The sequence below is a fragment of the Apodemus sylvaticus genome, chromosome 4, assembly GCF_947179515.1.
Source record: "Apodemus sylvaticus chromosome 4, mApoSyl1.1, whole genome shotgun sequence".
Classification (NCBI taxonomy): Eukaryota; Metazoa; Chordata; class Mammalia; order Rodentia; family Muridae; genus Apodemus; species Apodemus sylvaticus.
Window position 1 is genome coordinate 137,110,434 of NC_067475.1, and position 13,646 is coordinate 137,124,079.

A 13,646-nucleotide genomic window follows, 5' to 3' on the forward strand; every position below is an offset into this window, starting at 1 on the left:
CACTCATTCTCACTAAACTTCTACTGGCAAGCAAGTGGTGCTGCTCCTGTTCTGTGAGGCTAAAGCGGAGACTCTCTGGACACGTCCTTCATTAGAACCTCTAACCATCATCCAACTGTAAGCAACTGACTTATGAGCTATTGATTTTTAAATGGTTAAACTCAGCTTTGATTTTACTTTAAGTAACTGCCTGCAAATGTGCCAAACCAATTTCCACAAAATTATAACAAAAGCATAAAAGTAATTTTAAGAGACAAAATGAACAGGACAGTTCCTCGATGAAGTCGATCTAGATGTCAGCAATGAAGACCCAGCGCACAGAGACAGCACAGTGTGAGAGCTGGACTGGACGGAGTGAAGGGGCCTGCAGCGGCCAGGCCCTGGAGGCAAATACAGTCCGCAGAAAGCCCTAACACGCTCCGGAAGGCACATGTTTACTCTAGGAGTGCATGTACACTTGGCAGAGTTACTTTATCAGGAACTCTGTAACTTTCCAAGAGGTTAAAATATATTGACCAACTTCTCACTGGCCATCTTGTTACAATATCCTATAGACTTTCAAATTTAAAAACTGAGGAGCAAATGATAAGCACAGATCAATTAGTTTTCTGATTTCTTATTAACATCTAAAGAAGTCAGTTTATTAATAATATATAATCGCAAACACTCAATGCGATTTTAGTATGTTTTAAACTGAAAGTGCAAAAGAGAAGATGAGCTTAACCCTTACCTATATATACCATACAGGTAGATATGCACTATTTTTACATACATGCACACACACAGTTTGTTTAAAGAAACAGTCTCACTGTTTCTCACTAAATTGTCCAAGATAGCCCTGAAACTCTGGGTTCAATGAATCTTCTAATTTAGCCTCCCCAGTAGCTCAGACTACAGCCATGAACTTAGCTTTCTTCTTGTATATTAAAGGTCAAATCCCTAGGATCTCACTACCAAACACCAGGCTCAGAGTCACACCTGTGGCTCCAGTACTTTGAAGGCTATGGTGGCAGGATTATCCAGACCCAGGAATTCAATGCCAGCTTAACATAGAGAGCTTGACCCAGAATAAAAAACAAAACAGCAACACTTGTCTTTTTAAAAAGGGGGACATTCAAGCCAGGCGTGGTGGTGCACACCTGTAATCCCAGCACTTGGGAGGCAGAGGCAGGCGGATTTATGAGTTGGAGGCCAGCCTGGTCTACAGAGTGAGTTCCAGGACAGCCAGGGCTACACAGAGAAACCCTGTCTTCGAAAAGCCGGGGAAAAGAAAAGGGGGGGGGGGGGACATTCAAGGCCAGCCAGGGCTACATAGGAAACCCTGTATCAAAAGAAGGGAAAAGAGGAAAGGAGGGGAGGGAAGAGGAGGGGAGGGGAGTGGGGGGAGACACACTTTCTCCTTCACACAGCAAACCCATGAAGAGTAGGAGATGGTGACATGCCTGTGCAAAGAGTATGTCCTCATAGTAAGACCACTCACGTGCACGTTTAAAAGGTAAAACCTTTACTCCAGGTGACTTTCAAGCCTTGTTTAACTCAATCATCTATATGTTAAAAAATACTTAGCTACTGAATCAAATTAATCCCATGGCAAAGAGCCACCTAATTCTGGTGCTGTAGGAACAGAGCAGAGCTAGCTGTGGCAGCGAAGAGCACACGCTGCTCCCGCACAGGGTCCCAATCGGGTTCCCAGCATCACGCTGATGGCTCACATCTCTGTCCGCTTAGGGCAGCTGTAATAACATACCCACTCACCACTGACTAAACATAAATCTTAAAAAAATTATTAAAAGATGATGGAATGATAAAATTCATCAAAAGCCCACAAAGCAAAAAAAAGTTTAAATATAAAGAGAAAATATATATAAAGGCAATAATGAGTGATTATAACACACGCACACACAAACACACACACAATCAAGAAATGAACAAAATTAAGAAAAAATCTAAACATCGAAGTTTTAACAATTCCTCTATCAAGAAAATATAAATAATAAAAACTAGTTTAAAAATATCAAAATAATAATTAAAATAATAATTAAAAACTAGGCCAGGCAGTGTGGCGTAAGCATTTAATCCCAGTACACGAAAGGCAAAAGCAAGCAAATTTCTGTGAGTTCAGAGACAAGTCAGGGATATCAGAGAAACCCTATCTCAAAAAACAAACCGAAACAAACAAAAACCTCCCAACAGAAGGTGATGAGAGATGGAAATAGGAGAGAAGGACCAGAAGTGGTTAAAATATATTATGTAGAAGTATGAAACTGTCAAACAATTTTTAAATCATGTTTTAAAAACTAAAATGTAATCCCAGCACTTAGGAGGCAAATGCAGGGAGGCTTCTGTGATTGTTAGGCTAGCCTGGACTACACAATGAGTTTCAAGCCAAGTAGGGCTACATAATGAGTTCCTGTTTCAAAAGAAAAAAAATAAACCAAAGTGAAGAGAATAAAGACAGTAAAAACTAAACTGGACACAGTAGCCCACAGAATATACCCAAAGCTAAACTCACAGGCATAAACCTTTTCCTTTTTTTTTTTAATTATTATTTAAGACCAGGTGCTGGCAGTTTGTTGACTTTTTTGAAAATAATCAAGTTGTAAACTTTATTACAAATTAAAAATGAAGTTCTTAAAAATCTCAACTTGACCAGATATGAAACAATTTAAAAACCGTTAAAGGTGTATTGAGAAAAACCAGGCCTTTTTTTTTCTTAAAAAACACATTTGTCATTACCAAAAAGAGACATCTTTAGGTAAAAATAATAAAAACCCCATGTTGCATAGATGATGCAGATATTTCTAATGTTATCTGGTCAACAGGCAAAAAGCAAGCACTTAAGGTCTTCAGCTCTAATCTTTGTTCATTTCTTATTGCTGGAATTTCATATTCATTTCTTCTTTTTGGATGACCAAACCGGATGATGGTAGAGATAGTAAGCCGGCATTTACTCAACCAACAGAGAAATCTTAAGTTTCCAAACTGATTTTTAAAAAGAAATGCCTGGGCTAAAGAGAAACCCTATCTCAAAAAACAAAACGAAACAAACAAAAACCTCCCAACAGAAGGTGATAAGAGACTGTGCTTAAGAGTACTTACTGCTCTTGCAGATGACCCAAATTTGGTTCTCAGAACCCAAGTCAGGTGGCTGAAGCCACCTGTAACTACAGCTGCAAGGTATGTGACACCACCTGCTGGCCTGCAAGACACACACACACACACACACACACACACACACACACTCTCTCTCTCTCTCTCTCTCTCTCTCTCTCTCTCTCTCACTCTCTCTCTCTCACCTAAGAAAAAAAATTAATTTCAACTTCTGAGAAAAAAACTGACAATTCATTCAACTCAACCACCAAGAAATTACTTGGTCCTTCTTCATAATGTATACAGCGATAAAAAGCTTACTGATCATTCCTTTTGAAATTTTCAAATAATTTTGAGTCTCCTTTAACTATAGGTTTAGGTTTTATATTATTTTCTTTATTGTTTTGTGAAACAAGATCTTGTATTTAATCTAGGCTCACCTCCTATTTCCAATCTCCTTCCTTGCCTCCTAGATGCTGGAATTACAGGCATGTACCACCATGCTTAGGTATAACCACAGAGTTAAACAAAGCTTCCAAACTATAAATCCTGACAATTTCCATAATCTTATCTAACAGCTACTGCTCATGAACAAATTCTCCATATATAATATTTACATTCCCAAATGAAAATCACCAATCTTAAACAATAAAAGATTTATGTGATTTAAAGTGAAACCGGAGTGCCCTATCAGAACATTTAAAATGAACTGCCAAGTTTCTTCTAAAAATATCTTAGGTCTCGGTACAGTAGCACACACCTGTAATCTCAGATTTGGGAGTCAATGAGAACTGAGTTCGAGGGCAGCCTACCCTATTTATTAGCAAGAGTTCCAGAACATGGGCTGGAGAGATGGTTCAGTGGTTAAGAGCCATCCAAAGGTCCTGAGTTCAAATCCCAGAAACCACATGGTGGCTCTCAACTATCCATAATGAGACCTGATGCCCTTTTCTGGAGTGTCTGCAAGACAGCCACAGTGTACTCACATATAATAATAAATAAATATTGAAAAAAAAAAAAAAGAGAAAGTTCCAGAACAGCCTGAGCTATGTAGAAAGACTCAGTCAAGAGCAGCAACAACAAAAACAGGTCTAGCAAGATGGCTTAGCAGGTAAAAGTGCTTGACATACAAGCCTAACAATCCTGTGAACCACAGTGGAAATAAAAATCAAATTTTGGAAAGTTGTCCTCCGACTGACACATACACCTGCACTCACAGATACCCAACACACACACATACACACACACACACAGGGGTGAGGGAGGGAGGGAGAGGGGAATGCAGGGAGGGAGGGAGAAGGAAAGAGGGAAAGAGAGAGGTCAACACTAACAAAACAACTTTTAAAAAAGGCACTAGGGATGGAGCTCAATATTAGAAGCACTGCTAGCCCAGCACTACAAATTATGTATATATATATGTGTGTGTGTGCACATGTACAGATTTATGGATATTCCTAAACCAGACTGTGTATCACAATTTGGGAGCTTTGCATATATATGCATATGTATACTCTTAGGCCAACCTTAGGTCAATCAGAACATCATCTCTGGGAAGATCAGGAGCCTGTGTTTTTCAAGGCACCCTGCCCCAAATTCTGCTGGCTTGGGAACCAGCGCTCTACAATACAAGATCTGTGCTTTTCAGTTCCGTCTCTTCCAGAAAACATTTTAGGGAATCAAGATGTGTGCATGAGCACAGGTGGAGAGCAGAACAGCGTTTGACTATTTGGTAAAAGAAAACAACATATACTTGAAGGGGACGCCTGGAATAACTCTCTACTCCACACAGATCAAGTAATTGATAAGGTCAGGTTCATAGATTTTTCACCAAAGGGAAAAGACAACAGTCTTTGAGAGGCTAGGATTCATCCAATGGCTTGGCCTGAGAGTCCTACTGATATCCAGAGGTCTCTTACAAAAGCAGCTGATACTGATCCCTTCATCTACCTAACAGACTTTCTTCCTCTCACAAAGATTGGGGAATAATATGCAAACTTTTAGTTTTAAAAGTCCAGCCTGGCACACTCTTCATTCATATCCTCTATTAAGGCAATCAGTCCTTATAGGGAATAACTGTGGACAGTTTTTTAATTCTGAAGTCTTTGTTCACTGATGAGGCATTAGGGAAAACAGAACTAGAATAAGCAGGGCTTGTATTAGTACTGCCAACATTAGTAATGTCAACATCCAAACAACATTTCATCTGAACATAGCATGAGTGGTAATTTTGGGAAAAATTAAATGCCTACAACCCAAGATCAATTCCTGCACAGCCTAGCACTTCCTGTCATCTTGACCAGATCCAGGGTCATCTATGAGGAGGGGAATTTATTCAGAAAATGCCTACATCAGATTGGCCCATGGGCAGGGTGTGGGGCACCTTCTTTATTGATGACTGGCAGAGGAGTGCCCAGCCCACAGTGGGCAAGGCCTTCCTGGGACTGCATTGTCCTGGATTGTATAAAAAGCAAAGGAAGCTGGGTTCACACCTTTAATCCCAGCACCCAGTAGGCAGAGGCAGATGATCTCTGAGTTCAAGAGCAGCCTGGTCTACAGAGTGAGATCCAGGAGAGCCAGGGCTGCACAGAGACCCTGTCTTGAAAAAATGAAATACAAACAAAGCTAACTGAGCAGGCCATGGGGAGCAAGTCAGTAAGCAGTGCTTCTCCATGGTCGCTGCTTCGGCTCCTGACTCCAGGTTCCTAGTTTGAGTTCCTGCCCTGACTTCTGTCAGTGATAGAGTCTGATCAGAGAGCTGTAAAATGAGAAGTTTTTCCAGTTTGCTTTTGTGCATGGTGTTTTAGCACAGCCAAAACAAGCCCATGACTCCCTTTCTGCTCAGTGCTGCACATACATTAGCCTCTTTCACACTGTGGTGCTTTCCTACTAAGTACCAGAGCCACATCAGAATTAATTTTATCTTCATACACTTGTTCAAAACACTTGGCACAAAATGAGACTCAGCAAGTGGCAATACAGAGTAGAAATGCAAATTTTGTCAAAGGGTTTTCCCAATGTTCTGTCTTCTTTGGTACAACGCTCTTCCCAGAGACGATGAACAGGCCTCACTTTGTCTCCCCAACTCCCGAGACAGGGATTCTCTGTGTAGCCCTCAGTGTCCTGGAACAAGACCAGGCTGGCCTTGAACTCAAGATGCCCGCCTCAGCCTCCTGAGTGCTGGGATCAGAGGTGTGCAGAACCACCGATGGACAAGCATCAACTGTTCCAACAGCAATCACTGTGTGCTCTTGCTTCACATGAATACAAGGAATACCATTCATTGCACGACACACGCAATACTAGACCACTTTCTCAGTTATAAACATAAAAGCAAAACACATCTTTCCCAATTCTTACAGGTCATCCTTTCTGCAGGGGCTTCTTGTCTTCAAATCTTTCTTGTTTCACTTGCTGTTGTCAGGACTACACTTAATAACAGCAGAGGTTATTGACAAAGGCAGACAATGAAGACTACAGTACTCTCTGACCCATGCCATTTATAAGCCAGTAGAAACTAAATTCCTACCTCAAAAGTTTGTTCAAAATTTTGAAATTCCTGTAATCTTGCCTGAAATCCTTCTGCAAGTGCCCCACCTGTAACATAGAAAAAAATCTGATTTAATTTTTTGTTTTGCTTTTGTGAGACAAGATCTCACTATGTGGCCCATGCTACCTTGAGTGACCATCCCTGCCTTTGGGAAAGATTTTTTAATCTAGTATAATAGACTTCTTTTACTCATGACACAGATGTTCCAAAATTCCTCAGGGCTATTGGAAATGGCAGAATACAAACCCTAAATTATACTATGTGTTTGACTGCCTTCTATTGCTGTGATAAAACACCACAATCAAGCCTAAGAGCATGGGGAGTAAATTCGGCTTACTTGTTCCAATCACATGCCATCATAGCATTTAGTTAGGGCAGGAATCAAAGTAGATGCCACTGAAGACAGCTGTTGACTGGCTTGCTCTCCACAGCTTGCTCAACTGGCTTTCTTATACCACCCAAGTCCACCTGCCCAGGGTGGCACAACTAATCAAGAAAATGTACCAGAGACATGCTCACGTGTCAATCTGATAGAGATATTGCTTCAATTGAAGTTCCCTCTTCCCAAATCATCCTACCTTGTGCCCAACTGACAGCAATCTAACCAGGACACTATCTCCTCCATATATACACAAAGTTTATATTCTTTTCATCTTATATAATCATTTAGTATGCACTGAGGCCTTATCCTTTGAAGGTACAGGTATACTGACATATTAGCACAAATTTCTTTTTACATCTTTGCAGTTTCACAGATTTGTTCTTACCGTAGAATCTAACAAACTTTACTAAGTCAAGCATATCACCTAAACAAAGTACTCTGGTGGCGTGCACCGGGTGTGACTAAACTGCCTGTACCAGTAGGCACTCTCCATTTGGACCATCTTCAGTACAATAAGGGTTCTGGTTCAATACAGCCGTGCAATAGCATGCTGGTTTATAACATGGGGCGATGAGAGAGCTCATCACACTACTCGGAACTGTAGGATTTAGCACTTGCCATGTAATAATACTGCACACAGTTGAGCACAGGTTACTGAAGCTTCAGGTAAGCAGGGGACAAGATAAGATTTTCAGCATGCTATTGTTCTGTTATAATCTATGTTTACATTTAAGAAGGAAATGCTCATTACTACATACCACCTTCTGGCATCCCCTGGGCCTTATGCTTTCTGGAGTTGAGAACTTCCTTGGCTGAAACAAAAAAGATCCGATTCCGAGCTTCTGAAGGACTCACAACCTTGAGCTCTTCTACCAAGAAGTGAAGACATCTTTCCATGTGCTGCTGACGCACCTGCAAGGAACACAGAAAGTTGGGGAATTTGAACAACTTAAACAAAAGATAACAAATAATAGCCACCATCCATGAGTCTGTATTACAGGATACTAAATAGTGACTGTGCTGCTTCAGCTGAGAAATGTCTGCTCCAGGCTTGGGAATTTAGATGCTTGGTACCCCAGTGGGTGGCACTCTTCAGGGAGGCTTAGGTCTGGCCTTGCCAGACCACATGTCACAGGGGCAGGCTTTGAGGACTCAAGGCCTCTCTCCCACTCCCAGTTTGTTTTCTCCACTTCACACCGGAGCCCTCAGCTTCTTCTCCAGCTGCCATGCCTGCAGCTACAACAGACCTTTATCCCGCTGGAATCAGAAGCCAAACAGACTTTCTTCCATAATCTGCTGTTGTAATACTCATACAGTAATACATATTAATTGTTTCCATCTATGTATTAAACACAGGTAATGTCAATAAATGAAGGCTGATCCTTGATGGCAGAAAATCTCTGCTTAATAATCTTCCTTTTGAATATCAAATACTACACCCAAGCATTACAAAACATCACAAACAAGTATTAACACCTAATTGAATGGAGAAATTTAATTTTAAGGGTATAATATGAATAAATTAATATGCATATTAATAATAGTGGCAGGCATGTAACACCCAAAAAATGGGTAGTGCTTTTAGTGTATGTATGTATGTATGTATGTATGTATGTAGGTATGTATGTATTTATGTTTTTTTCCTAGACAGGGTTTTTCTGTGTAGCCTTGGCTGTACTGGAACTCACTCTATAGACCAGGCTGGCCTCGGACTTGCCTCTGCCTCCCAAGTGCTGGGAGTAAAGGCATGCGCTACCACTGCCTGGCATGCTTTTAGTCTTTAGTTATTTTCCAAACCTTCTTCAGTGGGGCTGTTAATACCTTTAAAATCTGGAAGTTAAGTGCTACAGTAAGAACGTGAAATAAAGCCATTGTCTTCATTTTGGATAAAAACTTAGTCTATCTATTTTTCTTAAGAACATGAAACCTGGGACTAGAGAAATGGCTCAGCATAAGAACCGTCACTGCTTTCACAACTCTATCAAGCAGCTCCCACAGTGAGCTTCAGAGGATCCAGTGCCCTCTTCTGGTCTCTTTGGGTACCCAAATCAATGAACACATAGCCCTCAGGTATGTTCTTAAGTATAGAGAAAGAAAGCCAACCATGGGGTGAGAAGCTTGTAACCCCAAGCAGTCTACTCAGGGAGTAGAAATGCCCTGTTAGAATGGGAAAGGCAAGGCTGAAGCTGCAACTACTTAGTGCTTACCTGTGTGCATGGAGCCCTGAGTTTAGTCCCCAGGATCAGAAATACAAAAACAGAATCAACCAAGACTCTTTAACCATAACAAAGCAGGCAGTGTATAGCACACCTTTAATCCCAGCACCCTGAAGGCATAGGTAGGGGGATCTCTGTGAGTTCAAGGCCAGCCTGGCCATGAGTTCTAGGACAGCTAGAGGTACACAGAGAATCCTGTCTTGAAAACAAATAGAAAACAAACATTAAAGCGAAGCCGGGTACTGGTGGCGCACACTTTTAATCCCAGCACTTGGGAGGCAGAAGCAGGTGGATTTCTGAGTTCGAGGCCAGCCTGGTCTACAGAGTGAGTTCCAGGACAGCCAGGGCTACACAGAGAAACCCTGTCTCGAAAACCCTCCCCCACCCACCAAAAAAAAGAAAAGAAAAAGAAACATTCAAGCAAGCATGGACACTGGAGCTACCACACAGTTCAGTAAGCAGAATGCCTTCTTGGCACACTGAAGCCGTGGATTCGACATCCAGCACTATTAATGAAGTGGGTCTGGTGGCACATGCAGAGGGTCACGGCACTCAGGAGGCTGTAGAAAAGGACAGCTGAGAGCTCAAGGCCACGTAGGCTACAGGAACAGAGTGCCTTATGGCATAAATAAAACAAAAAAGAACATTTAAGCTAAAGAGAAACACTGAGCTAGTGAGCTATTCTGCAAGGATGTCCTAATTCTGCAGTTCCTTAAAGAGCAATGGAACAGAGTCTATGGCTCAGCAGGTAAGAGCACTGGTTGCTCTTCCAGAGGACCTGGATTCAATTTAAAAGAACCACATGTTGGCCCACACCTGTCTTTATCTCCAGGTCCAGGACTTCTGACACCCTCACATAGACATACATGCAGGGAGAGAGAGAGAGAGAGAGAGAGAGAGAGAGAGAGAGAGAGAGAGAGAACAAGAACAATGTTTTATGTTTATAAATCATACAACTAAAATCAGAAACATACCAAAGAAAAGTAAATACATGCACTTACATACTGTGAAGGCAGGCTACTGCTGACTAAACAGAGAACTAGGAGTTAGTGTCTGTGAGGGTGTTTCTAGGGAAAGTGGGAGGTCAGCGAGGACAGGCTGCTCCTGTCCCACCCTCCGCTCTAGGCCACCTTATGGTGAGCTGCTCTTTCTGTGATTCACACTCTTACCACCAAATGGAGCCCCTGAAACTACGAGTCTCAATTATGTTGTAATAATAAGAAAAAACTTGACTAACACATATATCAAGTGCCTTTGGGTGTATTGTTTTGTTTTCTTTTGAGACAGAATCTCATGATATAGGCTTGGCTAGCCTGAAACTCACTTTTTTGACCAGGCAGGCCTTAAACTCAGAGATCTACCTCCTTATGTCTTAAAGCAGTGTTTCTCAATCTGTGGGTCACGACCCCTTTGAGACCACATATCAGATATCCTGCATATCAGACATTTACACATTCATAACAGTAGCAAAATTATAGTTATGAAGTAGCAACAAAATAATTTTGAGATTGGGGTTGCTACAACACAAGGGATTTAAAGGGTCACAGCATTAGGAAGGTTGGAACCACTGCTCTACAATGTTGGGACTGAAAAGCATGCACCACCACATCCCGCTCTCAAATGCCAGATTCTTTCTAAAGTGAGTGAAAGATATAGGCTCAGTATGTAAGAGGTTTCAGGTTCAAGCCCCAGCACCATGTACCAGACAGCACATATCTGTGATCTCAGCACTGAGGAGGTATACATACAGAGGAGGACCAAGAGTTAAAGGCAAACCTCAGTGAGTCTGAGGTCAGCCTGCAGTACAAGAGGCTGCATGTCAAAAGCAAAGCAAGAAACCAAAACAGAAAGGAGCCAAAGACTGTGAGGAGTTCTGGGTGTCTGTCAGGTGTTTTTTTTTTTTTTTTTTTTTCCAGTCCTGTTTAGCTCAGGCTAGCCTCAAACTACTGCTTACTACCCAGATCATGTTGGTTTTGAACTCCTGATCTTTTTGCCTATACCTCAAGTCTGGGATTAGAGTGTGTTTCAAGAGGCACAGCTATATTCATATTATTCTCACAATCAGACATTCACTTCTCAAGACACCCAGTGAGATTATTGTACATGACTGCAGTTCAAAGCAAAGGGAGAGAAACTTACGTCCTCCATATACTCTGGCTCTGAGGCAGAAGCATCCCAACGATTGTTCAGAATGAAGATGTTTGGCTTAGAGAGCCGCTCGTTCACCTTATGGAAAAAATGCTTCTCCTGAAAGATACCAAAAACAACACTTTCAAAAATGTTTCGTATTTGCATGTATGCTGAACTATCTGAAGCACAGTGATCTTCAGAGCCCTGAGAACACTTAGCTTCCCTCTGAAATCAAAACAAAAAGAGCAGGCTTTCCTGCTCTTGTCAGGCTCTCTTGAAATTCAACTAGTACTTACCAATCTGTATGTCTAGATCTAAAAATGACTGATAGCAACCTCAGCTGTTACACGTTACTTCAAGTCATTTTTAAGAGTTAGCTAAGTTACTGTTGATGGTAGGGGAACACCATTAGTCTAAGGTAGAGACAAGCATCTCTCTCTCTCTGTCTCTCTCCCATCTCCTCTTTCTCTCCTCTCTCTCCTCTCCCCTCCTCCCTTTCTGAGTTCGAAGCTGTTCTACAGTTAGCTTAAGACAAGCCAGAGCTTCATAGTGAGACTCTGTCTCAACAATAACAAAAGTTAGGTAAGTAATAGAATGTAAGATAGTTGTGCAAATTCTAGTTAAACAGAACAAGTATTCTATGAACTACCTCAAGGCCTCCTGGTTAAGGCCGAGTGAGGTACATTATACAAACACCATGAACATATGTAACAGCACTAGCTCAGACAGTGAAGGAAGCGATTGGTGATAAGGGTGGGCTTGGGGTCTCACACAGCCCAAGCCCACCCTGAGCGCACTACATAGCAAAGATGACCTTGAATATCTCTATATCCACGTGTTGTGACCACACTCAGCTTAATATGGATTTCTGAAAGAGGAAAAGTTGAGAAGTGGACAAACTGCATGTACAATATAGCATCAACAGCATAGGGGTGTGGCTCAGAGACAGTGCCTGTCTTACATATGCACAGCTGAGTGTAACTCCAAGCATCGGAGCGAAAACAAATGACAACAGTATAGAGACTCTAAAATCAGAGGCTTAGAAATCTGCTCATCAAGGAGAGCCCTGAGGGAGTGAAGCCCTCAGTGTGTGCTGTTGGGCCTCAGACACAGGAAAATGGAAAAGTCTCCGGGGTAGGCTCAGGAAAATGACAAAATGGTCCACATGCAGATGCTGACTCTGCCCCTTTATCTATCTATAGTTACCCACCTATTTATTCAGCTGTATTCAATGACTCTGCCTCTCTAGTGCACATCTAGAATAAACACACTCAGAACCCGGGGCTGTGGTTTCTCCATCAGAAAACCCAGCCCTCCCAATCCAGCCTTTCCATGTTTTCATCTGTTTGCCCATTCTTCATTACATAGCCCTAGTCAGATCCTAGTCAGATCCATCCCTAGACACTATGAAAGGCCTTGACTTTGCCATTACCCAAATGGTGACAGTCCTCTATAATATCTCAAACACTTGGGCAGTTTCTCACAAGGTTACAAGCACTACCAGAATTACAACAGAAGGCTGGTGTTTGTAAGACCTAAACACAAATCAGTCTCGGTGGTGACACCTTGTTGACAATGGTGCTCAGGCACTCCTACACTTTTGGTGAATAACAATTTTTAATAGCATGTTACTGTTTTGCATATTAGATATCTAAACTCTGAATATTTATTTGGAATTAATCTAGTCATTCTGGATAAAGAACCATCCAACTGAGGGTAAATACAGATAAGCTCAAACCTACAATACACACGCTGGGAAAGAATGAGAACGTGAAGAGAAAAAGTGGAAGCACGGGCCTCAGTTTCTTCCTAGTTCATCCCTGGACTGTCCCTCACGTCACAGGATTAAAGTGGATGCCACCCAAGCACGGCAAGAGTAAATCCTACCGTGTTCATTAGTGTGGATTCCGAGTTTGCAACCAAAACAAAGACATCAGCATCAAGGCAGAACTTGTCAATCCAGATGTCCAGCTCTGTGGTGACATCTGTCCCTGGGCTAATGGGAAGGAAGCAAACACTGCGTCATACAATGCTGGTTAAAAAACAAAGTTTAAATTATAGATTTAAAAACAAAACAAAAAAACTTTTCATTCGATCATTTGAAGTCTAAAAGGCAGAAATTTTCTTAGTCATCAATCTGATGTCTAGTAAATTTTAATGTTTTTGACAAAATAAGCAACATAAATTAATTCAATTCCTCAATCTCATATTTTGATTCCTGAAGCTAGGAAAAAAGTACCAATGATAAAAAGAGATAAATTGTCCCAATCTGACACTGTGT

The 13,646-nt window shown here is 41.5% G+C and overlaps 1 protein-coding gene across 4 annotated transcripts in view; it reads right to left on the minus strand.

The window, feature by feature from the left end:
* Mfn1 (mitofusin 1) overlaps positions 1–13,646 on the minus strand; it is a 47,902-nt gene that overhangs the window by 18,102 nt on the left and 16,154 nt on the right. For all 4 annotated transcript variants that reach the window (XM_052180651.1, XM_052180652.1, XM_052180649.1 and 1 more), the window contains 4 exons: positions 13,253–13,361; positions 11,375–11,482; positions 7,778–7,931; positions 6,617–6,684 (listed from right to left, as the gene is read on the minus strand). In XM_052180651.1, coding sequence (XP_052036611.1) covers positions 6,617–6,684; positions 7,778–7,931; positions 11,375–11,482; positions 13,253–13,361 — 439 coding nt within the window. The remainder of the gene's footprint in view (positions 1–6,616; positions 6,685–7,777; positions 7,932–11,374; positions 11,483–13,252; positions 13,362–13,646) is intronic.